General features: G+C 43.9%; 1 protein-coding gene across 1 annotated transcript in view; it reads right to left on the reverse strand.

The window, feature by feature from the left end:
- Nucleotides 1-1,786: 1,786 nt before the first annotated feature.
- KNSTRN (kinetochore localized astrin (SPAG5) binding protein) overlaps nucleotides 1,787-26,998 on the reverse strand; it is a 57,203-nt gene continuing 31,991 nt past the window's right edge. Inside the window, exons 7-9 of the mRNA XM_075844840.1 lie at nucleotides 15,468-15,517; nucleotides 4,780-4,854; nucleotides 1,787-2,022 (exon numbers count right to left, since the gene is read on the reverse strand). Of these exons, the coding sequence (XP_075700955.1) occupies nucleotides 1,891-2,022; nucleotides 4,780-4,854; nucleotides 15,468-15,517 (257 nt within the window). The 3' untranslated portion in view covers nucleotides 1,787-1,890. The remainder of the gene's footprint in view (nucleotides 2,023-4,779; nucleotides 4,855-15,467; nucleotides 15,518-26,998) is intronic.

The raw sequence follows: 26,998 nt of genomic DNA on the forward strand, positions 1-26,998 counted from the left end.
AATATCAAGAAAATACTTATAAAAAGTAATATAATTAAAACATGTCACCGAAAAAAATGACCAATGAGGACCTATATACAAGAATTCATGGGGAAGAAAGGGGGACAAAGTGTTACATCGTAATCCTATCTACATTGAACTCTACATTGAGTCCATTATGTCTCAATGTATTCAGTGAATATCCATCTCAGTTCCCTTTTATGTAATGCCATATGTCTGTCACCACCATTGTGTAGTGGTGGGATGTGATCGAGGATCATGAACTTTAGGTCTCTCTCAGTGTGTCCTTTCTCAGAAAAGTGTTGCGCAACAGACAAATCCATTTTTCTCTTCCTAATTGAAAATCTGTGATTATTTAGACGAGTTTTAAAAGTACAGGTAATTTCACCTACATATACTAATTGACAAGGGCACCATAGCGCATAGACAACCCAATCAGAATCACAAGTAAATGTATGTCTGATATTGTAAGTTTTCAGTTTGAGGATGTGTAAAGCAGGGGTCTCAAGCACGCGGCCCGCATGCGGCCCCTGGGGCTATCATCTGCGGCCCGCGGGACACAGAGCCGCTAGTATCGGCTCTGCTCCGAGACTCTGGAATTCCCCGACATCGCTGTCCACATATGAACAGCGATGTCTGGGGCTTCCCCAGAGCCGGAGTCCCGAGCAGAGCGCTGGTGTCGGCTCTGCTCCGGGACTCTGTGGAATTCCCTGACATCGCTGCCCATATGTGGACAGTGTGTCAGGATCTTCCCCAGAGCTGAGTCCCGGGCAGAGATCTATTATCGGCTCTGCTCCGGGACTCTGGGGAAGCCTCTGACATCGCTGTCCATACATCGACAATGTCAGGGGCTTCCCCAGAGCAGGAGTCCCAGTGATGTCAGGAGCAGAGCTGGAATCCCAGGCAGAGTGCCAGAAGCGGCTCTGCTCCGGGACGCCAGCTCTAGGCAAGCTGCGGAGGGCACACTGCGGCAGCATCTGCGGAGGGCACACTGCGGCAGCATCTGCGGAGGGCACACTGCGGCAGCATCTGCATTTAGCGACACTTAAACTGGAAAGCTGGATTGTTGAAATAAGCACGTGGCGAAATATCTCAAATTTTAAACCTAGCGGTATTATAGTAATTCAAATAACTCAGTGTGTCACCATGCTTGATAAAGGTCTTATTGTTTGACAGAAACATCGCTGTTTGTTGGCTGAATAAACAACTATTTCTTCACATTTGGAGTGCTGCAAGATTTCTATTTTTGAATACTGCTTTGTCCTTGGATCGGGACGACTTGCTTGGCACCTATACATTTATTTCCAGAGGGGGGGGGGACACACACACACACACACACACACACTTTTACTTTATTCTATGGCTCGATAAGATTATGGCAACACCATATGTATATAGTTTTAGGTTTTGCACAATACAATAACGAGCAAGAGAACTTAATGGTAATCAGTTTTTCTTGCGCTCATGGCAGCACCCCCTAGAGGATTTTCCCACATACTTTCTTTAATCCTCCTCCACTGGACAGGAAACAAACCTTGATTTTCCCTATTGACCTATGACAGCACCCCTCGAGGTTAGACTAGATAATCTAGGCTGGGTCCGCCACTGCCTGCAAAACTTTCCTCCCAAAGGACAGATCCTCAGTTCTAAAAGTCTATAGTGCTTAAAGAAAGTATGCGGAGAACTCCTCCAGGGGGTGTTGTCATAGGGTGATAGGGAAATGGCTGGTTTTTGATGTGGGCATTTTTAAACGCTAAACCCCAGCTGAATAATGACATGCTGCTGCTTTAGTGGCTACAAAACTAGACAGGTTCCATTTTATTCTATCTTCTATATTGACATGTGGCTCGTCAGATGTTTGTCCAAATACTGTTGTGAATCACGCAATAACTAGAAGTCCAGCCATTTCTCGGCACGCTCAAGGGATAATTGAAACCGCTCCAAATCGCTCTGAAAAGCTTCCTGCTCCCGGAGAAACAGATTCCGGCTTTCCTCTGCCTCGTTCCACTTTGCCGTCATAGTCTGGTAAAAGAAAAAACATTTCATGCGAGACATTAATCTGACCAACCAAAGAGAAGGTAACCTAGGAATGAATAGAGCAAAAGGGGACACTTGTAATTCTGTCAGTCTGCTATACCGAACATGAACAGGCTTGAAGGAGAAAAAGGGCCCTGTCCTCGAGGTCTAATCGGTCTTCAATACTAAGTTTTACTAAAGGGGCGTTTATCTAATCTTCATCGCAGATCTTATATGGCCGGGTTCACATGTAGCGTAAATACTGCCGATTTTCCACAACCGATTTCATCGCGGAAAATACACAGCGTATTACTGTAGCAGCAAAGTGGAGTAGATCCGTACAAATCTAATCCACACGCTGCGTAAAAAATAAAGCAGTTTAAAAAAAAACAACTCACTGCTGGGCAATTTATAATCTGCAGCATGTGAATTTATGTTGCGGAACCGTTGCAGGTTATTCCCATTGAATTCAATGGGGAGGTAAAAGCCGCAACAAATAGCAGATGTTGCTATGTTTGCAGTGAAAAGCTGCGATTCCGCAGGAGGAGGAAAATAAAAATAAAGTTGCTGCAGTGGTCACATGGGATGAAGTGTCATCCCAGGAGGCTGGGCTGCAGGACGTCAGGGATGCGTCGTTACGGTCAAGACAAGGGTAAGAATGAAAGTTTGTTTTCTAGCGCTGCTTTCCGCAGTGGAAATTCCACCCGAAAAACTGCACCACAATGTGGTGGAGTTTTTCGCACGGAATGTGCTGCGGGTTCTATATCGGATACACTGCGTAGTTTTATGAAGCATATCCAGCACGTGTGAACCCGGCCTATCTGCCTCTTAAATACAATCTTGCATTTACTTTTAAAACGCAGGTTATACACAGGGATGTTGTGGGAGTATCCAGGTGTATTACCCCCCCCACATTCTCATGTGTGATTATTAGGGCGGATTTACCTGAGCGTGTGCATTTTGCGCGCGCAAACCAGTTTTGCGTGCGCAAAAGGCACTTAACAGCTCAGTGTGTCAGCTGCGTATGATGCATGCTTTTCGCGCAGCCGCCATCATTATGACACTTTGTTTGTATGTTTGTAAACAGAAAAGCACGTGGTGTAAATGACAGCTTACAGCCTAATCGCGCGAGACTACACCTGCAGTGCTGTAAATCAACCACAAACAAGTGTCAGGACTCGGAATACACATCCCGTCCTGGCTGGAGGTAATGTCTATTGATTGTCAGGACACTTGAGTAACGTTAGTGTGTATGTGGCTGCACATAGTGATCTAGTAAGATCACTATGTGTAGAATAAATGAATGGAGATAAGCTCCACAACGCCCACTTGGTCAAAAAGTAAACCGCCAAGTTGGGCATTAAGAAAGTCATTAGCATAAAGCTAAAATAAGTCATAACTCCGTCAAAGATGATCGTTTTTCTAAATAAAAACGCTGCTGTAATCTACGTTACAGCGTCGATCACATTATGTAGAAGATAGGGTACTTCTAATGTGGAGACAAAGCTTCCTTAAAGGGATGGTGTCGCAAAAAAAAATTTTTTGGGGGATGTTTTTGCTTTTAGTAAAACACAAATAAATAAATGTATTTACATTTCTCTCTTTTACTTCACTATGGGGGCTGCCATTTTTTTTTGCATCAGAAATGGAATATGGCACATACATCCCCATAGAGCATGCGAATGGGAGCCGTTCCATTCACTATAGTGTACTCAGTCTGTGTGGGAACGGCGCATGCGCCGCTCCCACACAGTCCAAAAAGGAAAGTCTTCGGCAGAGCGACATCCGGTGCCATTTTCATGTGGACCGGAAGCCGCGGCCGGACAGCAAGATAACTTCCGGCCGCGGCTTCCGGACATATGTTCCAGGCAGCGAAGACGCGAGGAGTAGGATCGGAGGCAGCAGGTAAGTCATTTTTGTGTCCGTGATGTGTGTATTATGTTCGTGTTATACTGTCTGATTACCACTGTATCTAATCCTCATACACGGTGTGCTGCCATTTTCTGAGCGAATGCACAGTGTAGGAGGATTAGAAGATTCAACCACCTCCTTTTCCTGGCAAACCACGCGTAATCTCGCGAGATTACGAGGTAAACGAGATTTCGTTTCCCTTGCTGGAAATCACAGAAAAGACTCAGAAGTGTCAGGATTCTGAATACACATGACGTCCAGGCTGGATGTTATGTGTATTCATTATCAGGACACTTGTGTATGTCGCTGCACATCGTTCTAGTAAGAACGTGATGCTGCTGTGTAAATGAATGGAGAGGAGTGCATGATGCTGATTGGTCACTGGTTCGTCAGCATCATACACTTCTATTCACAATGCCCAGTTAGTAAAACAAGTAAACACGCCCAGTTAAAAACACAATACACGCCCAGTTGTCTATTTAAAACCTAATTTGCATATACATATATATAAAAATAAAATAGCTCATAACTTGGCCAAAAATGAACGTTTAAAAAAAAAAAAATAAATAAAAAAAAAAAAAACCTTACTGTTATCTACATTGCAGCGCCGATCACATGCAATAGGAGATAGGGATTTGAGAATCTGGTGACAGAGCCTCTTTAAGAGCCAGCTCCAAAACTAAGGAGACTGCAAACACAAGCTGTAGGGCCATGTCTGCACGATCAGGGAAAAAAAAACAACAAAACCAAAAAACATTTAATAGTTCTAGCAACGTCTGCAACCCCCTGGTGTATTATAAAGGTTAGATAAATCTAGTACTATAAGATATTCACAATCAACTTAGTACATACCTGAATTAGTCTCTTTTGTTCTTTGGTTGCTACAGTAAAAACCTTGAGTTCTGTTAACAGATTCTCTGTAAAAGCCTAAATGATTAAGAACCGTATTATCAATAGCCTTTATTTATAAAGAGACAACATAGGAGGCAACTTTTAGGCCTCATGAACATGACCACATTGGTTTTGCGGTCTGCAAAACCTGGGTCCATTGCGATCCATCGGATTGCAAAAGACCCTTGTGCATCTGTGTAACATCAGGACTCACAGATCCAAAATTCACCAGTATTTGTGAATCTGCAAAGTCGGACCGTGTAAATCACGGTCATGTGCATGGGTCCTTAGAAAAGGAGTCCACAATAATGTGGATAAATTGCAGCCACAAAACATGGTCATGTGCATGCGGCCTTAGGGCACGTTCAGACGTGGCGGAATTGCTGTGGTAGTCCGCTGTGGATGGTCCGCAGTGGAATTCTACAGCGGCCGTTTTTTACATTTGTTTCAATACATTTTTAGGCAAGTTAGTTCAGACATTGCGGAAAACTCCGCTGCGAACCATAGGCTGCAGTGCAGAATTTTCAGTCCGCAGCATGCACTGACTGTTGCGGAGAAGAAGCGGAATGTCACTGCGGATTTCAGCCTTTGCAATGCAAAAATTGAAATCTGTGGCAAGTCCGCTGTGTTTCCAGCAACGTCTGAACTACTCGTCAAATATTCAAATGTTGCTGCAGATTCGTTGCGTAATTGCCCCAAATCCGCACCAACATTTGCAGCGGAAAAACTTATGGTTTGTGCCCCGTACCGATCTGCTACTCTGGCTGCCTGCAGATGTCCATGCCGAATTTTACTGCTGCAGAAATACAGAAACCGCTGCAAAAAGTATGTTGCGGATTATGGGTGCAGAATTTCATCAAAGACTTCAATGCTATTTGAAAGGCTGCATTGAAATATGCAAAACAAATAAGCAGAAAATCTGCCACAAAGTCCTCAAAAGTAATTTTGCTGCAGAATTATTACTGTGTAATATTCTACACCATGTGTGCCTGGACCCTTAAGGTATATAGTAACAAATACCCCAGAACTCACAAGAAAATATATTGCAAGTTTGAATAGATTTATTTTTTCACAAAGCCGTATATCATATTCCAAATGTAATCAGCGTTTTTATATGAATACATGAGTTGAAGGGACTTAATGACGTTTCGGCCAATCCACTGCCTTTATCACACTCGCTTAAAATGTAGTAAAGAATCGTATATGGACGTCTACCAGGGATTATATACATTGGGACTTCAATAACCCTTTTGCACCACACCGTCAACCTAGGTGTGCATCCCATATATATTTTTTCTAGTGCACCCTTAACCCCTTTAGGACACAGCCTGTTTTGGCCTTGTGGACACAGATGATTTTTTCAAATCTGACATGTGTCACTTTATGTGGTAATAACTCCGGAACGCTTTTACCTACCCAAGCGATTCTGAGACTCTTTTCTCGTGACATGTTGTACTTTGTTAGTGAAAAAATTTGGTAAATTCAATATTTATTTGTGAAAAACGTCAAATTTTAGCAAAAATGTGCAAAAATTACCATTTTCCTAAATTTAAATGTGTTTGCTTGTAAAACAGATAGTAATACCACACAAAATAGTTACTAGTAAACATCCCCCATATGTCTACTTTATGTTTGCATCATTTTTTTTCACGTACTTTTATTTTTCTAGGACGTTACAAGGCTTAGAACTTTAGCAGCAATTTCTCATATTTTCAAGAAAATGTCAATAGGCCATTTTTTCAGGGACTAGTTCAGTAGTGGCTTTGAGGGCCTTATATATTAGAAAGTCCCCATAAATCACCCCATTTTGAAAACTGCACCCCTCAAAGTATTCAAAACCACATTCAGAAAGTATTTTTAACCTTTAGGCGTTTCACAGGAATTAAAGCAAAAAAAATCTGTAACAGAAGGTTTTACCAGAGAAACGCAACTCAATATTTATTAGCCAGATTCTGCAGATTTTAGAAATATCCCATATGTGGCCTTAGTGTGCTAATGGACTGAAGCACCGGCCTCAGATGCAAAGGAGCAGCTAGTGGATTTTGGGCCTCCTTTTTTTTAGAATATATTTTTTTAGGCACCTTGTCAGGTTTGAGGAGGTCTTGTGGTACCTAAACAGTCGAAACCCCCCCAAAAGTGACCCCATTTTGGAAACTACACCCCTCAAGGCATTTTTCTAGGGGTATAGTGAGCATTTTGACCCCACAGGGTCTTTTTTAGAGCTAAGGTGACCAAAAAACAACAATTTCGGCGCTTTAAATTCTTTATTTCTTACAGCGTTCACCGTGCACAATAAATTACGTTTTACTTTATTCTGCCGGTCGATACGATTACACCGATACCAGGTCTTGTTTTTTGCGGGACTGGTTGTAGTTTTTATTGGTACCATTTTGGGGTAAATGCGACTTTTTGATCAGTTTTTATTCTATATCTTGGGAGGGGTGGTGACCAAAAAATAGCGATGCTGACAGTTTTCCGTTTATTTTGTTTGCATCGTTCACCGTGCGGAAAAATGAACATTATAGTTTCATAGTTTGGGTCGTTACGAACACGGTGATACCAAATATGTGTACCTTTTTTTTTTTTTTTAATGTTTTCATTTTTTCCCTATAATAAAGGACTTATTATAGGAAAACAAAAACTTATTTTTACCCTTTTATAAAACATTTTTATTAACTTTTTTACACTTTCTTTTTTTGACCTGCAGCTCTGATCGCTGCTAGAATACATTACACTACCTAGGTAGTGTAATGTATTCCAACTGTCAGTGTGACGTCACAGTCACTCTGACAGTTAGTCTACGAGGTTATGATACTCATAGGCTTCCATACATGGCAGACCCAGAGGCCGTTGCCTGGTTTCCGGATGCCATCACAAGCATCAGCAGCCCCCACGATTGAATGGGGGCTGTTGATGTGCTACAAACCCCCTACATGCGGAGATTACAAATCGAGCCCCGCATGTAACGGGTTAATTGCCGAAATCAGCGGCTATGAGCCGCTGATCGGCAACACTGGAGTGTCAGCTGTCGGGGACAGCTGATCTCCAAATTCCCGATGCAGTGTCGCCGACAGTGTGCATCGGGAACGACACAGTGACTTCCTGTCACTCTGACAGGAAGCCTATCAGGAGCAGCCGAAGGTTGGTCCTGATGGGCTTCCGTCCATGGCAGACACGGAAGCCATTGTTTGGCTTCCGTGTTTGCCATACTATCGGCAAACCCCGCGATTTCGGACCGGGGTCTGCCGATATGTTAGAAACCCCCAAAATTTGGCGATTGCACCCGCAATTAAGTGGTTAATTCGCCAAAACCAGCGGCAAAGGACCGCTGGTCGGCAAGAGTGGAGTGTCAGCTGTCGGCGACAGCTGACCTCCCGGTTCCCGGTGCACACTCTCGCCGACAGTGTGCACCGGGACCCACTCAGTAACTGTACGTCCTTGTGCGCTAAGACACTGTAAAGAAGTCGCTGCCAGACCCCTTTGGCAACAGCTTATCTCCTGCGGCAACAAAAATACTGTGACATCTAAAAAAGTGGCTGCCCAATCTGGAAATTTTGGGGTCTGCCAAACGCTGCCAAGTGAGCAGCCAGACTGCATTTAGCGACACTTAAACTGGTTTGTTAATTTAATTAATAATTAAAAATTAATTTCCGGTAAGTTTATACCTAGCCATGGCAACGTAGCAGGGCGTTATGGCAACGTAGCAGGATAATAGTTTATATAACCAATGAACCATTTAGTATTGTATAAAATTTGAAAGTAATGCCGCCCGTCAACTTCAAATATTTTATATGTGCGGCCCATTTACTCGGCCGAGTTCGAGACCCCTGCTGTAGTCAGTGTTTATATGTGGCTGCAGGTATTCATGATAAGTAGCTCCACACAACATTTTTAAATAACCTGTCAGACATTTGAAATGTTTTGGGCTATGTTTTTGCCCTGCCACTGCCTGCTTAGAAGTGAATTATAGGTATAAGGGAAGAGCTATCTAGCCAAGACAAAAAAATAAACCAGTTCTGAATGCCCATTCTTAACCCCTTCCCGACATTTGCCGTATAGGTACGTCTTGGAAAGCATTGACTTCCCGCATCTTGACGTACCCATACGCCCGAATGTTTGGGACCGGCTCAGAAGCTGAGCCGGTGCCTTCCATCACCGGATCTCAGCTGTATCTTACAGCTGACATCCGGCTGTAACGGCGGGGACCGAAATTAGCTTCGATCCCCGCCATTAACCCCTTAAGTGCAGCGCCCAAACGCGATCGCTGCACTTAAGGTGTTTGCAGCACATCGGAACCCCAGCAATGAAATTGCCGGGGTTCCGGTGGCTGCAATGGCAACCGGAGGCCTAATACTGGCCTCCCGGTCTGCCTAGCACCGAAGCCGGTCAAGATCCGCCCGGCGGTGGAGCCTGATTGGCTTCCGTAGCTGCCGGCAAGATGGCGCCGGGTCAGGAGCTGATCCGGCGTCATCAGCGGTGGAAGTCAGCTGTACTGTACAGCTGACATCCACCTGTAACGGCAGGAACCGGAGCTAGCTCTGATCCCTGCCATTAACCCCTTCGATGCAGCAATCGAAAGCGATTGCTGCATCGTAGCGGTTACTAACAGATCGCCAGCCCTGACAGGCAATCAGGACTGGCGACTGCTGTTATGGCAACAGGAGACACAATGGTCTCCTGCTCTGCCATTACGGAAGCCGATTTAGGCCCCGCCGGGAGGCGAAGCCTAAATCGGCTTGCTGTCAGTGAATGACTGACAGATCTAATACATTGCACTACGTAGGTAGTGCAATGTATTAGAAAATAAAAAATCCGACCGTTGGACCTTCAAGTCCCCTAGTGGAACTTGAGAAAAAGTGTAAAAAAAGTATAAAAAAAAAAGTGCAAAAAATAAGTTTGAAAACAATAAAAGTTTCAAGTAATCAAATAAAACGCAATCCCCCTTTTACTCTTATCAAGTCCTTTATTATTGAAAAATAATAAACCATATGTATTTGGTATCGCCACGACCGGCGGTATCAAAATATTATATTATTTATTGCACGCGGTGAACAGCGTAAAAAAAACCGTAAAAAACATTAGAGTTTCTGTTTTTTGGTCACTTTGCCCTACAAATATTAGAATAAAAAGTGATCAAAAAGTCGCACGTATCCAAAAATGGTACCTATAAAAACTATAGCTTGTCCCGCAAAAAAACAAGCCCTCATACACCGCCATCGACAAAAAAATTAAAAAGTTATGGTTCTCACAACTTGGCGACAGAAAAAACACATTCTTTTTAAGTTGTAACACATGAAAAAGTTCTATAAATTTGGTATCGCCGGAATCGTACTGACCCGCAGAATAAAGTTAACATGTAATTTATAACGCTTGGTGAACGCTGTAGAAAAAACCCGAAAAAAGCTGTGTCAGAACTGCGTTTTTTTGTTTACCTGGCATAACAAAAAATAGGATAAGAAGGTGATCAAAAAGTCGCATGTACCCCAAAATGGTACCAATAATAACTACAGCTCGTCCCGCAACAAACCAGCCCTCATACCACTACATCTATGAAAAATAAAATTAGTTATGGCACCAATAAGTCAAGAAATAAAAAAATATGCAGTTGTGCCCGAGGGGAACATTTCTTCTGTTTGAAGAGGCGATTTATCAAGGACCTAAAATTAGGGAACTAGGAAAGGGAGAGCCCAAACATATCCGTTGGAAGCGACGGTGCCCGTATTATACCAGGACAACACTTCCCAGCAAAATTCCCCAAACTGCAAAGGTGCGGAGTGTGGATCAAAAGGGGGATAATAAAGGACGCCATATATCAGTGCGACACCGGCCTGTGCAGAAAGGATTGCTTCACAGCGTAACACACATCTATGGATCATTTTATTGTTTTTTTTTACCCCATTATTATACCACCTGACTATGCCCCTTATATACTCCGCCCGGCTTACATATGCCCTACATTATAAACGGAAACACCAGTAAGACTCCAAACAAAACTACTACCAAGCAAAATCCACGCTCCAAAAGCCAAATGGCATTTCCTCCCATCTGAACCCTACAGCGTCCCCAAACAGCAGTTTCCTTCCACATATATGGCACCGTCATACCCGGGAGAACCCTTTTAACAATTTTTGGGGTGTGTGTCTCCAGTGGCATAAGCTGGGCACGACATATTTGCCACTGAATGGCATATCTAGAGAAAAATATAAATTTTGAATTTGCACCATCCACAGCACATTCATTTATGGAAAAGATCTGTGGGGTGAAAATGCTCACTACACCCCTTAATAAATGCCTTGAGGGGTGCAGTTTCCAAATGGGGTCACTTCTCAGGGGTTTATTTTTATTATTTCACATCAGAGCCTCTGCAGTTGTGAACCAATACTTTGTAAATCGCCAAATTAGGCCTCAATTTGACATGGTACGCTTTCACTCCTGAGCCTGGTCGACTGTCCAGGCAAGAGATTAGGGCCACATGTAGGGTGTTTCTAAAACCAGGAAACCCAGCATAATAATTAGAGAGCTGTCTTGTTATGGTGGCAGAAGCCGGGCACCACATATTGGCAAATCTACGGAAAAAAATCCCATTTTCACTCTGCAACATCGAGTGCACACCAATTTCTGCCAATCACCTGCAGGGTTAAAATGCTTACTACACCCCTAGGTAAATGCATTGAGGGGTATAGTTTCCAAAATTGGGTCACTTCTGGGGGGTTTCCACTGTTTTGGGCCCACAGGCGCCCAGAAACCAATCCAGCAACATCTGCACTCCAAATGGCGGTCCTTCCCTTCTGAGCCCTGCCGTGTGCCCAAACAGCAGTTTATGACCACATATGGGGTATTGCCGTACTCGGGAGAAATTGCTTTACAAATGTTGGGTTCTTTTTTTTCCTTTATTTGTTGAAAAAATTTGAGCTAAAGCTACGTCTTATTGAAGAAAAAGGATTGTTTTTATTTTCACTGCCCAATTCTAATAAAGTCTATGAAACATCTGTGGGGTCAAAATGCTCACTACACCCCTAGATGAATTCCTCAAGAGGTGTAGTTCCCTAAATGGTGTCACTTTTTGGGCGTTTTCATTGTTTTTTCCCCTCAGGGGCTTTGCAAATGTGACATGGCCTCCGCAAACCATTCCTGCTTAATGTGATCTCCAAAAGCCAAATCGCGCTCTTTCCTTTCTAAGCCCCGCCGTGTCTCCAAACAGCCGTTTATTACCACATGTGGGGCATTGTTTTACTCGGGAGAAATTGCTTTACAAATTTTGTGGTGCTTTTTCTCCTTCAGTCCTTGTGGAAATTATAAAAAATTAGCTAAACCTACATTTTCTTTGAAAAAAATTTAGATTGTCATTTTCAGGGCCTACTTCCAATAATTTTTGCAGAAAACCTGTGGGGGCCAAACACTCACTATACCCCTAGATAATTTCCTCAATGGGTGTAGTTTCCGAAATGGGGTCACTTGTGGGGGGTTTCCACTGTTTTGTCCCCTCAGGGGCTTTGTAAATGTGACATGGCCTCCGCAAACCATTCCTGCTAAATTTGAGCTCCAAAAGCCAAATAGCGCTCTTTCCCTTCTAAGCCCTGCCGTGTCTCCAAACAATTGTTTATTACCACATGTGGGGTATTGTTTTACTCGGGAGAAATTGCTTTACAAATTTTATGGTGCTTTTTCTCCTTTAGTCCTTGTGGAAATGAGAAAAAAAAAAAAAAAAAAAAAAAAAAAAAAAATCGCTAAACCTACATTTTCTTTGAAAAAAATGTCGATTTTAATTTTCACGGCCTACTTCCAATAATTTCTGTAAAAAACCTGTGTGGTCAAAATGCTCACTGTACCCCTAGATAATTTCCTTGAGGTGTGTAGTTTCCCAGATGGGGTCACTTTTGGGAGATTTCCACTGTTTTGGCACCGCAAGAGCCCTTCAAATCTGACATGATGCCTAAAATTTATGCTAACAAAAATAAGGCCCCAAAATCCACTAGGTGCTCCTTTGCTTCTGAGGCCGGTGCTTCAGTCCAGTAGCACGCTACAGCCACATGTGGGATATTTCCTAAAACTGCAGAAACTGGGCAACAAATATTGAGTTGCATTTCTCTGGTAAAACCTAAAATTGTATTAAAAATTTCTGCAAAAAAATATGAAATTTGTACATTTCACCTCTACTTTGCTTTAATTCCTGTGAAATGTGTAAAGGGTTAAGACATTTTCTAAATGCTGTTTTGAATACTTTGAGGGGTGAAGTTTTTAAAATGGGGTGACTTTTTGGGGGTTTCTAATATGTGAGGCCCTCAAAGCCACTTCACAACAGAACTGGCCCCTGTTAAAATGGCCTTTTGAAATTTTCTTGAAAATGTGAGAAATTGCTGCTAAAGTTCTAAGCCTTGTGAGGTCATAGAAAAATAAAAGGATGTTCAAAAAACGATACCAATCTAAAGTAGACATATGGGTGATTCTTAAAGAGGCTCTGTCACCAGATTTTGCAGCCCCTATCTGCTATTGCAGCAGATAGGCGCTGCAATGTTGATTACAGTAACGTTTTTATTTTTAAAAAACGAGCATTTTTGGCCAAGTTATGACCATTTTCGTATTTATGCAAATGAGGCTTGCAAAAGTACAACTGGGCGTGTTGAAAAGTAAAAGTACAACTGGGCGTGTATTATGTGCGTACATCGGGGCGTGTTTACTACTTTTACTAGCTGGGCATTCTGATGAGAAGTATCATCCACTTCTCTTCACAACGCCCAGCTTCTGGCAGTGCAGATCTGTGACGTCACTCACAGGTCCTGCATCGTGTCGGCACCAGAGGCTACAGTTGATTCTGCAGCAGCATCAGCATTTGCAGGTAAGTAGCTACATCGACTTACCTGCAAACGCCGATGCTGCTGCAGAATCATCTGTAGCCTCTGGTGCCGACACGATGCAGGACCTGTGAGTGACGTCACAGTGCTTCACTGCCAGAAGCTGGGCGTTGTGAAGAGAAGTGGATGACACTTCTATACACAACGCCCAGCTAGTAAAAGTAGTAAACACGCCCCGATGTACGCACATAATACACGCCCAGTTGTACTTTTACTTTTCAACACGCCCAGTTGTACTTTTGCAAGCCTCATTTGCATAAATACGAAAATGGTCATAACTTGGCCAAAAATGCTCGTTTTTTAAAAATAAAAACGTTACTGTAATCTACATTGCAGCGCCTATCTGCTGCAATAGCAGATAGGGGTTGCAAAATCTGGTGACAGAGCCTCTTTAATTAGCAACAATTTTGTGTGGTATAACTGCCTGTCTTACAAGCAGATACATTTAAATTGAGAAAAATGCTAATTTTTCGCAAAATTTTGGTGTTTTTCACAATTAAATACTGAACATATCGAGCAAATTTTGCCAGTAACTTAAAGTCCAATGTGTCACGAGAAAACAATCTCAGAATCGCTTGGATAGGTGAAAGCATTCCGGAGTTATTACCATAAAGTGAAACATGTCTGATTTGAAAAATGAGGCTCGGTCAGGAAGGTCAAAAGTGGCCAAAGAGGGAAGGGGTTAAATAACAGTTATTCCAATACAACATAAACACTGAGCATTTGGCATAAGTATTCCCCCCCCCCCCCCCCCGCTTCATTAAATATCTTCTGCTGGAGTTGTATCCTTAGGCCTCATTTACACGAGCGTGTGCGTTTTGCGCAGGCAAAAAAACGCAGCGTTTTGCGTGCGCAAAAGGCACTTGACAGCTCCGTGTGTCATCGGTGTATGATGCGCGGCTGCGTGATTTTCGCACAGCCGCCATCATAGAGATGAGGCTAGCTGACGTCAGTCACTGTCCATGGTGCTGAAAGAGTTAACTGATCGGCAGTAACTCTTTCAGCACCCTCGACAGTGAATTCCGATCACCATATCGAGTAACCTGTTTAAAAAAAAAAAAAAAAAAAAAAAAAAGGAGGTTCGTACTTACCGAGAACTTCCCGGCCGTTGCCTTGGTGACGCGTCCTTGGTGACGCGCCTCTCTTGACATCTGGCCCCACCTCCCTGGATGACGCGGCAGTCCATGTGACCGCTGCAGCCTGTGCTTGGCTGCAGCTGTCACTTGGACTGAATTGTCATCCCGGGAGGTCAGACTGGAGGAAGAAGCCGGGAGTTATCGGTAAGTCAGAACTTTTTTTTTACACGTTCACGTATATTAGGATCGAAAGTCACTGTCTAGGGTGCTGAAACAGTTTAACTCTTTCAGCACCCTGGACAGTGACTGTCTCCTGCCGGGTTCGGTCAAAACGAGTTCGGCCGAACCCGGTGAAGTTCGGTTCGGTCATCTCTAAGACACTCCGTTCGGATGTTTGTAAACAGAAAAGCACGTGGTGCTTTTCTGTATACATTCAGTTTGACAGCTCTTGCGCGAATCACGCAGTTCGCACGGAAGTGCTTCCGTGCGACCGTCGTGGTTTTCACGCACCCATTGACTTCAATGGGTGCGTGATGCGCGAAAACCGCAGATTTTTAGAACATGTCGTGAGTTTTTTTCAGCGCACTCACGCTGAGCAAAACTCACGGACTGTCTGCATGCCCCCATAGACTTGTATAGGTCCGTGCGACCCGCGTGAAAAGCACGCGAGTCTCACGGACGTATATCACGTTCGTGTAAATGAGGCCTAAGTCTTACTCACCTTGGTCTCTTTTACTTTGCTGGTCTCATCAGCAGCTGTGATATGTTCTCCTGAAACAAAAGAAAAAATAAAATAAAATATACAAAAAAAACAAAATAACAGCAAAAAAATCTAGAGCAGAAGTGCACAAGTTTTGAGTTTGAAATATAAGAGTATGTGCGCATGCACACAAGATCAAAAAGGTCTGAAAATAGAGCCGTTTTCAAGGAAAAACAGCTCTTGATTTTCAGACGTTTAACCCCTTAACGCTCAGCGACGTAATATTCCGTTGCGCTAACCGACCCGTTCGTGCTCAGCGACGGAATATTACATCGCGGGAGTAAGCCATGTCGGCCGCCTTCCCGACACATACAGGAGCTGTGACAGCTGCTGTCTCGTACAGCAGTTGCCGCAGCTCCTATAGCGGGGACCGATCGCTGTGTCCCCGCTGATTATCCCCTTAAAAGCCGCGTTCAATAGCGATCGCAGCTTTTTAGGGGTTAAGCTACAATCGCCAGCCTGCTACACGATAGCGGCCGGCGATGGTGACTATGGCAACCAGACACCCAACAATGGCGTCCGGCTATGACATCGACGGAAGCCTAGTGGGTCCTGACAAAGTCAGGACCCACTATGCTTGCCGTCAGTGAGTAGCTGACAGTTCTAATACACTGCACTACGCATGTAGTGCAGTGTATTAGAATAGCGATCATAGCCTCCTGCCCTCAAGTCCCCTAGTGGGACAAAGTAATAAGTAAAAAAAAAAAAAGAAAAAAGTTAAAAGGAAGGTGTAAAAAGAAGAAAATAAAAATCCCCCTTTTTCCCTGATCAGTCCTTTATTAATAAAAATAAACCAATAAACGATACATAATTGGTATCGCCGCGTCCGTATTCGGCCTGAACTACAAAATTATTTCGTTATTTATCCCACGTGGTGAACGCTGTAAAAGAAAATAATAAACCGTACCAGAATCACAATTGTTTGGTCACCTCACCTCCCAAAAAAATTGAATAAAAAGAGATCAAAGAGTCACATGTACCTAAAAATGGTCCTGATCGAAACTACAGTTCGTTACGCAAAAAATAAGTCCTCGCACTGCTTTATTGATGGAAAAAGAAAAAAAAAGTTCTGGCTCTTAGAATAAGGTAACACAAAAAGTAAATGATTTTTTACAAAAAGGATTTTATTATGCAAACGTCAAGACAAAAAAAAAGATAAACATATGGTATCGCTGTAATCATATCGCCCCGCAGAATAAAGTGAATATGTCATATATAGCGCATGGTGAACGCTGTAAAAAAAACAAACAAAAAAAACAATTAAAAAACAGCAATTCTACTATTGTTTTTTGTCACCACGCCACTTAAAAATAGAAGAAAAAAAACTGATCAAAAAGTCGCATGCACCCCATGAAAACTACAATGAATTCCTCAACGGGTCTAGTTTCCAAAATGGGGTCACTTTTTGGGGGTTTCCCCTGTTTTGGCACCACCAGACCTCTTCAAACCGGACATGGTGCCTAATAAAAAGGAGGCCTCAAAATCCTCTAGGTGCTCCTTTTGCTTCGGAGGCCGGTGCTTCAGTCCATTACCGCACTAGGGCCACATGTGGGATATTTCTCAAAACTGCAGAATCTGGGCAATAAGTATCGAGTTGTGTTTCTCTGGTAAAACCTCTACTTTGCTCTAAATTCCTGTGAAACACCTAAAGGGTTAACATACTTTCTAAATGCTGTTGTGAATACTTTGAGGGGTCTAGTTTCTAAAATGGGGTGTTTCATAGGGGTTTCTAATATATAGGCCCCTCAAAGCGACTTTAGAACTGAAACCCCCAAAAAAAATAAAAAAAAATTAGGCAATACTTCGCTTCTTACATTATACTGAATGAGCAGCGCCCACCCCGAGATGACCCCAGTTTTGACCGTTTATATAAACGAAGACCCCTATTAGACCGTTTCAGTAGCCGGTTTTCCCAAGCATACACCACCGAGAAGTGTATTTCTATTGACGAGTCCTTGGGACATTTTAAAGGGAGGGTTAAATTCCGCCAGTACCTGCCGAGTAAGAGGGCAAGGTATGGCTGAAGATGTATAAGCTGTGCGAGAGAGCATCAGGGTATACCTACAAATTTAGGATATATGAAGGGAAGGACACCAGTATTCAGCCCCCAGAATGCCGCCCCCCCCCCTTACTGGGAGTTAATGCAAAAATTGTGCGCGATTTGGTGCACCCACTGCTGGACCAGGGTCACCACCTCTACCTGGATAATTCTGCGGCATGCGGCACTGCTAGAAGAAGTCTGAGAGGCCTCCCTAAGAGACTGCTTGGGCAAACAAGAAGGGGCGAGAGCAGGGCACATTCTAGCAGCAACATATTGTGTGTCAAGTGCAAGACAAGAGAGATGTCCTTGTATTGACAAAAATACATGGCCACACCAGTACCCATGTACCAGGACGAGGTACCAGTACACAGACCCCCAAACCAAACTGCATCCTGGACTACAATAGGTACATGGGAGGGGTGGACTTGTCAGATCAAGTCCTGAAGCCCTACAGCGCCATGCGGCGTGGTATAAGAAGCTGGCCGTGCACATCATACAGAAGGCATTGTACAATGCGTACGTGCTACGTCGATGTACATGCCAGAGGGGAACTTTCCTGGAATTTCAAGAGGTGGTTATCAAGAAACTAATCTTTAGGGACCAAGAACTTTCCAGGAGAAGTTCCCCAAACTGGCAAGAAGGGAAAAGTCAAAAGAGGTGCAAAGTCTGCTATAAGAGGGGGATAAGGAAGGACACAAAATATCAAGGTGACACGTGTCCCAACAAACCAGAGCTCTGTATGAAAGTGTTTTAAAATGTATCATACATCCCTTGGTTTTTAATTTACCCCAGTTTTACTTACCCCGATACACTCCGCACATCTTATCCCCCTTATCTTTCCCTTCTGAGCCCTGCTGTGTGCCTAGGCCACATTGAGGGTATTGCCATACCCGTGAGAACCCACATTACAGTTTATGGGGTGTAGGTCTCCGGTCAAATTGCTCACTACACCACTAAATGAAGGGTGTCGTTTTTAAAACAGGGTCACTTCTTGCGGGTTTCAACTGTACTGGTACCTCAGGGGCTTCTGCATACATGACTTCGCATGAGGAAAATCCCCAGTAGGCCAAATGGTGGTCCTTTCCTTCTGAGCCCTCCCATGGGCCCAAACGGCAGTTTATCACCACAAATGGGGTATTGCAAAACTCAGGACAAATTGGGCAACAAAATGGGGTATTTTGTTCCCTGTGAAAATAAGAAATTTTGATCACAAATGACATCTTATTGGAAAAAATGACTTTTTAATTTCACAGCGCAATTCAAATAGGTGCTGTGAAAAAACTGTGCGGTCAAAATGAGAACAACCATACATGAATTCCTTGAGGGGTGTAGTTTCCAAAATGGGGTCACTAATGGGGGATTCCTACTGTTTTGGCACCTCAACACCTCTTCAAACCTGGCATGTTGCCTAAAATATATTCGAATAAAAAAAAGAGGCCTCAAAATGTACTAGGTGCTTCTTTGCTTCTGGGGCTTGTGTTTTAGTCCACGAGCACACTAGAGACACATGTGGGGCATTTATAAGAACGGCAGAATCTGGACAATACATATTTAGTAGTGTTTCTCTGGTAAAACCTTCTGTGTTACAGAAAAAACTTTTGGGAATAAAATTGAAATTCAGCAAGAAAAATGAAATTTGCTTTAATTCCTGTGAAATGCCTGAAGGGTTAAAAAAAAACCTTTCTAAAAGCGGTTTTGAATACTTTCAGGGGTCTAGTTTTCAAAATGGGGTGTTTTATGGGAGTTTCTAATACATAGGCCCCTCAAAGCCACTTCAGAACTGAACAGGTATCTTAAAAAAAAGGCTTTTGAAATTTTCTTAAAAATATGAGAAATTGCTGTTTATGTTCTAAGACTTGTAAAGTCCAAGAAAAATAAAAGAATGTTCAAAGGACTTCCGGTTCCGGCGCGCACATGATTAGACGCGAGTAAAGAGAGCTTCGTTAACCCGACAAAAAAAACGGGGTCCCGAGGCTTTGATACCCGACTTGAGGCTATTGGCCGACAACCCGACGTACAGGCTTCTCTCCGGCGTATCGAGAGATTCCTGGTGAAAACCGGGACCCCAGGATTAAACTCACAGGGCCTGCAGACTGACGACATGCTGCCGCTGGGGAAAAATGGCGCCTGAGCCGGCCAGGAACACGAGGAGCACGAGATCGCGCTCTACATCACAACCTCCTCTGGTGCAGCCAGCAATGGAAGAAGGTGAGCCCGATACTATGCTTCACAATATGGACATTTCATGTCGAGCTTTGGCCATAGAAGTAGCTAAACTCATAGCCCCAGATATTACAGCTTCTTTGGAGGCGACGGTGTCGAAATTACATCAAATACAGTCGGATGTCTCAGCTCAGGCGGAACGAATCACTGATTTGGAGCAACGTCTCAGTTTATCGGAGGATGAGTTAGCGGGAACACAGGAGGAGGTGAAGGTGACTGCTTCCAATCTCCAGCTGGTAGATAAAGTTGATGACCTGGAGAATCGCTCGAGAAGGAGCAATTTACGCATCATTGGGCTCCCAGAATCTATACCAGCAGGCCAGCTGCTAAAGTTGTGTGCTGTGGAATTGCCTCAGGCGCTGGGCTTGCCTGCCCCGCTGAGAGCGGAGAGAGCTCATAGAGTGGGACCAATGCGAAGTGTTACCCAAGATGGCGCTCCAGCAAGACCGCGACGAGTTATTGTGAAGTACCTGGACTATGTGGATAAAACAAACGTGTTACAGGCCTATTGAAGGTCCTCGGCACAAGTGAGAGTGCGAGGCAACAGAATCTTAAGGTTCTGAGATTACTCGGCAGATGTTACACGCAAGCGGCGTGCCTTCAGCACGGTGTGCGCTCTACTGGTCCAGAAACGCATTTGGTTCTCTTTGATGTTTCCCGCCATTCTTAAGATCTTCCAACCCGGTGGTGGTGTGGAATAGTTTTCATCTCCAGGGGAGGCGGCTAAATTTGTGGAAAGCTTGTCCCAAGACAACAATGGGAATCGCCAGACATACAGAGATGGATTGCCTCGCAGGGGACGTTCCAGAAACAGGAGTACCAGGAGGGGTCTTACCTCTTCTTCTCCGGACTGACGAGAGATGTCCAGATGGTGATGGAAGGAGACTCATGTTATTTTAAGTTCCACAATGTTTGAGGCACAATTGTTATACTTATCGGTGCATCGGAGGATGATGCTTACTGATCTTATTGGTAGGGGATTGCGCAGCTGAAGTGAGGCTTGAGGGAATTTCTGCATGGAGTCGGGTGGGAGTGTACGGTTTTGTCGATACTTTCCTGATATACAGGGGGTTCATGGTATACCAAGGGGTTTCTAGTGGTGGAATGTGCAGATATTCCACGCTAAAATGTGCAAAAAAAGAGAAGTCTGAAACTAGTAATGATCTGTTGTTGGGGTTTCAATCTTGTTTTATGTTTAGGGAGGGGGAGAAACTGTCTCGGTGGATGAGGTTTGCTTTGCCATTGCTGTGAGATGCCTAAAGTAATAACATGGAATGTGAAGGGACTGCAGTCCCCACATAAGCGCATGATGGTCCTTCGCCACCTGAAAAAGTTGAAAGCGGATATAGCAATTTTGCAGGAAACCCATCTGCTGGAACAAGATTACCAGAGAATGCGCAAGCTATGGGTGGGCACAGTAGTGGGTTCTCCAGCAGTCAATGGCAAGGCGGGCGTCTTACTCCTCATACACAAAAGAATTGATTGTTCTGTGGTTACTTCTGAGCAGGATGGAGGGGGCAGATATTTACATGTGATCTTAGATGGCGCAATGGGGAGAATGTGCTTGTACTGTATATATGCACCGAATGACAATCGGGTCTTCTTTAAATTCCTGGAAGGTAAACTTTTAGCGCATAAAGAACCTCAGATTCTTTTGGGAGGGGACCTTAGCTCGTTTTTATGCACAACGGAGGACAGGCGAAGGGGAGATGGTAGGGTACTGGTTGAAAGAACGCACGATAAAGTCTTGGCCCCATTACTGGCCTCCACAGGCATGGTAGATGTATGGAGAACACAATTCCCATTAGGTAGAGAATTCACTCACTTTTCCCATGCGCATACCGCATGGTCGCGTATTGACTACTTTGTGGCTTCTCCGGTGCTCCTCCCTAGGATCCTTAGTGCTCGAATAGAGGACTTGGTGATTTCAGACCATTCACCGGTTTCTCTGATCTTGGCAGATACATTTAAACGGGGATCGGATATCTTGTGGAAATGTCCTTCTTTCTTGGCAACTGATGAATCCTTTCAGGCATGTTTGAAGGGCTGGTTATTGGAATATAGTCAGGAAAATCAAGCCCATAAGGAGGACAGCCACTTGTTTTGGGACACAGCCAAGGCAGTGCTGAGGGGGAGGATCTCTTTTGTGGCGTCGCTTAAACGAAAAACCAACAAGCTTTATAACGAGTCTAGTAGAAATCTTTGCATGAAATATACAGCGTACTCGGCAAATCCCACATTAGCGCTTAGGGATGACTGGCTTACTGCTAAGGCAGAGTTTGAAATGTGGCTAGATAGAAAGGAAAGGTTCCAGAGAGCAAACAACTGCGCATTTCTTTAGGTATGGTAATAAAACAGGATCCCTGTTGGCCAAAATGGCGAAAGGGCAATTTCGCCCGACTCACATAGGGGGGTTGAGAGATGGAAACAGGGAAATACAGAAAGATCCAAAGATCGTCAATGATATACTGGGAGATTACTACACTGCGCTATATGCACAGGATACTTCGGGGAGGACTGAGGGAAGGGCGTTTCTGGACTCTTTAACGATACCATCTCTCTCGGACTCTGATAGAGAATCGTTAAATGCTTTGATCACGAAACAAGAGATAGTATCAACCATTAAATCATTGATGAATAATAAAGCGCTAGGACCAGACAGGTTTTCTAGTGACTTTTACAAGCTTATGAGGGAGGAGGTCACACCCATTTTATCGCCGGCGTATAATCATATGCTTTTAAATAAGGAATTCCTGAAATCGGGCAATGTAGCTACTATCAAGGTATTGTACAAGGAAGGGAAAGATCCGACTAACCCGGGCTCCTATCGCCCAATCTCTTTGATAAATCAGGATGTTAAAATATTGTCGAAGATATTGGCCGACAGGTTGGCCCCGTTTCTCCCGGATCTGATTGGGTCACACCAGGTGGGTTTTGTTAAAGGGAGATCGGCGGTCAAAAATATACGCACGGTTCTGGAGGTACAAGATGCAATAAAGACTACTAACATGGAGGGATACGATTCGCCAGCACTTTTAACATTAGACGCCGAAAAGGCCTTTGATAATGTTCACTGGGATTGGCTGGGGACAGTTCTAGACAGATTTGGGATACAGGGCTTGTTTAGGAATTACCTGGAAGCGTCATATTCAGAACCTCTAGCTAGGGTGTTCACCACAGGTTTTCTTTCAGCACCGATCCATTTACAGAAGGGAACAAGACAGGGCTGCCCCGTCTCCATTGCTGTTCGACTTCGCTTTGGAACCGCTGGCGAGACATCTTTTGTCCTCCAGTGATTTTGAAGGGATAATGGTTGGTAGTCAGGAGATTAAACTGACATGCTTTGCTGATGATCTTTTGCTATTTCTGAGATCGCCTGGGGATGATTGGGGGGGGGGGGGGGTGTTGGAGAAGCTACGGTACTTTGGATCATTCTCAGGCTATAAAGTCAATGCGCAAAAGAGTCAATTACTTTACTTGAAGGAATCAGGGGCAAGACCACCCTTACAGGGTACGGTGGAAATAGCCAGATCTTATATCACATACCTGGGGATTAAAATAGGCAAATTTCCCTCTTCCCTCTATAAACTAAATTATTCACCCTTGTTTGAAAAAATTCATAAGGAACTAAATCGATGGGCGACACTGCCGTTGTCATTGTTTGGGAGAGCTGCTCTTTTAAAAATGATAAGCTTTGCTCGTCTGCTATATCCAATGCAAACCATACCCATATTGATCAAGCACCTAGATAGCCAAAAATGACAGACAGCATTTCTACAATTCTTGTGGCAGAAGAAAAGAACTAGGATTGCATATAAAAAATTGGCACTGCCCAAAGTTGATGGTGGCATACAGTTACCACTTATTCGATATTACAATTTAGCGGCCATATGTAGGCACATAGGTGATTGGCTGCATAACACTAATTTGTACTCCAATGTTCAGCTGGAACAGGCTTGGGCTGGATCGGATTTGTTGACGGCACTGTTACACCTGCCCTATGCTCAGCTGCCTAATAATGTTAAAGGAACAGTGTCACCACAAAAAAAAATGTCATGTCAGTTTAATGTTAGTGTTTTATTAAAAACGTTTTTATTTGTGTGTTTGTGTGTTACTTTTCTCTATTTTTTCACTTTTTCTTCCCTATGGGGGCTGCCATTTTTTTTTCCATTTCTGTATGTGTCGATTAACGACACATACAGACATGGAATACGGCAGCCACAGTCCCATAGGGACTGCGAACGGGGCCCGTCCCATCCACTTCTGTGTACGCCGTCTGTGTGGGAACTGCGCATGCGCCGCTCCCACACAGTCCAATTTGAAATACGCGTCGTCCGGCGCCATTTTCCTGTGGACCGGAAGTCGCGGCCGGACAGTAAGATTACTACTTCCGGTCGCGGCGGCAGGAGCAGGTAAGAGATTTCTATGTATGTTCGTGTTAGTGTAGTAGGTTTACATACAGTAGTAAACACACACAGTGTGTTAGCTCAAAAAATGGCGACACACAGTGTAGGAGGTTAGACCGTTCAATCCCCTCGTTTATCCCGGCACTAGCCAGGATAAAGGAGGGGGGGATTCTCAGAGCTCACTAGAGCGAGTGCTTTTTTCCCAATTTTGCAGCAAAAAGCAATGTGGTTGCTTTACCACATGCAATGCTGCAATTTTGGGAATAGCTCCATCTAGTGACCAGCAATGGGAAATATTATAAATTAGAATCTAATTTATAATATTTCCTGACTCGTGAAAAAAATAAAAAAAATGTGAACAATGTTTAATCACCTACACACTAAATGTTTAATTTAAAAAAAAAACAATATTTTGCTGGCAACACATTCCCTTTAAGTCAAGTCTGTTGCTAAGGGATACAATAGGCGCCTGGAAGGCGGTGCGGAAGCTTTTTGGCCTTCCGTATGGTCTTTCTAAATTCTGCCCATTATGGGATAACCCCATGTTCCCACAGGGGAGCCAGAATAAATTACTTTCGCAGTGGAGATCTGAGGGGATCAATGTCCTGGGCCAACTCATGAATGTTGAAGAGGGAAGATAGTTTATGTGGCAGGAGTTCTCTAGTAAGTATAATTTGAGGGATAATCAGTATCTGCAATATGCTCAAGTAACAGAGTTATGTAAAACCAAAATCCGCAATATTGATGTAGTGGAGATGCGGGGAGCATTTGATGGGAAGGTGCCGCAGGGCGTTATGGGTAGAAGTTTTGCAAGTTTATATGGTAAGCTTCGGAATGTCCACCTAGACTCTTAGCACCTCCTGCTTTCGGACCTGGGAAGTGGAGCTGGAGGATCCAGAACTCTCAAGCAAAATTCGGGAAGGGTGGGAGAGGGTGAGGAAGGTCATGGTAAATGAGAAGTGGCGTGAGATGCACTTCCGGCTTACGCACAGAGCGACATATGCCTTTAATTTATCCTATAGGGACGCTCCAGCACACTATCTGCGTAGGTGTCCTAAATGTGACCTACACAAAGCTAATCTACTTCACGGGATGTGGTTATGCCCACAAATTCGGGTGTTTTGGAACCTTGCTCTACAATTTATTAAAGACATCGGGGGGGGGGGGGGGGGGGGGGGGGGGGGAAGAGAGGTGCACTATATCCCCTTGGATTGGATCCAGATGGGGGGGGACCACCTCTAATAGCCCAGAAAGGAATCCATATGGCATTATTGTCAAGAAGTGCATCTTGCGTCACTGGTTACAGGCATCGGTCCCGGAAATTGCGGAGGTTGTGACTACTCTTAAAACTTTATTGGGATATGATAAAACGGACCTAGAAAGACAAAGAAAGGTCTACAGAACAATTTTTTAAAACTTGGTGTATATTTATTGAAAAACATTATTCCACAGCGGAGATAGGGGTGTTCATGCGCACATTTCGACATACATCATGGTATAGTTCACAGAGTATCCAGGGCACGCTAGGCATGCTACTGGCTAGTTAAGAAACTGCTCACCGAGATGGAGAATTGGGGGGAGGGAAGGGGATGTTCGGCTTTGTTTTGCCTTGTAACTTAAGTAAAATGAAAAAATTATTTTGGAGTTAGAACACATTTTTATATGATGTACTTATTATTGTATGTCTGACACACACTTTATACCTGTAAGGGCTCATGCACACGACCGTAGCCGTGTGCACGGCCGTGATTTTCAGGTAGGGCGGCTGCGGACTGTCAGTCGCGGGCGGCCCGCAAATCGTACGACATGCACATGGCCGCCGTCATTGTTTTCAATGAGCCCGGACCGCAGAAGATGTCCGTAATAGGACATGCCCGTTCTTTCTGCGGTGCGGGTTCCCGGGCCATGCACGGACCGTAAAAACTACGGTCGTGTGCATGGCCCCATAGAAAAGAATGGGGCCGCAATTCTCCAGTGGATTTTCGGGGGAATTGCGGCCGCAAAAACACTCGTGTGCATGGGGCCTAACTGTTCTGACTTTGAATAAAAATATATTTTAAAAAAAATAAAAAAAAAAAGAATGTTCAAAAAACGATGCCAATCTAAAAGTAAACATATGGGAAAAGTGAACTAGTAACTATTTTGGGTGGTATAACCGTCTGTTTTACAAACCGTTACATTTAAATTCTGAAAAATTCTATTTTTTCAACATTTTCTCTAAATTTTGCAATTTTTCACCAACACTGAATATAATCGACCAAATGCTACCACGAACATGAAGCCCAATGTGTCACGAGAAAATAATCTCAGAATCGCTTGGCCAGGTTTAAGCATTCCGACGTTATTACCACATCAAGTGAAATATGTCAGATTTGAAAAATGGGCTCTGAGCCTTAAGGCCAAAACTAGGCTGCGTCCTTAAAAGGAACAGTGTCATCACAAATTATTTTTTTATATGTTAAAGATGTTAGTGCTTTATTAAAAACGTTTATATTCATTTGTGTGTTTGTGTTTTACTTTTTCTTATTTTTACACTTTTTCTGCCCTATGGGGGCTGCCATTTTTTGTTCCATTTCTGTGTGTGTCGATTAACGACACATACAGACATGGAATACGGCAGCCACAGTCCCATAGGGACTGCGAACGGCTCCCGTCCCATTGACTGCAGTGTTCGGCATCTGTGTGGGAACTGCGCATGCGCCGCTCCCACACAGTCCTATTCGAAATTGGCGCCGTCCGGCGCCATTTTCCTGTGGACCGGAAGTCGCGGCCGGACAGTAATATTACTACTTCCGGTCGCGGCTTCCGGATTTGTGCACTTG

The sequence above is a fragment of the Rhinoderma darwinii genome, chromosome 12, assembly GCF_050947455.1.
Source record: "Rhinoderma darwinii isolate aRhiDar2 chromosome 12, aRhiDar2.hap1, whole genome shotgun sequence".
Lineage (NCBI taxonomy): Eukaryota > Metazoa > Chordata > Amphibia > Anura > Rhinodermatidae > Rhinoderma > Rhinoderma darwinii.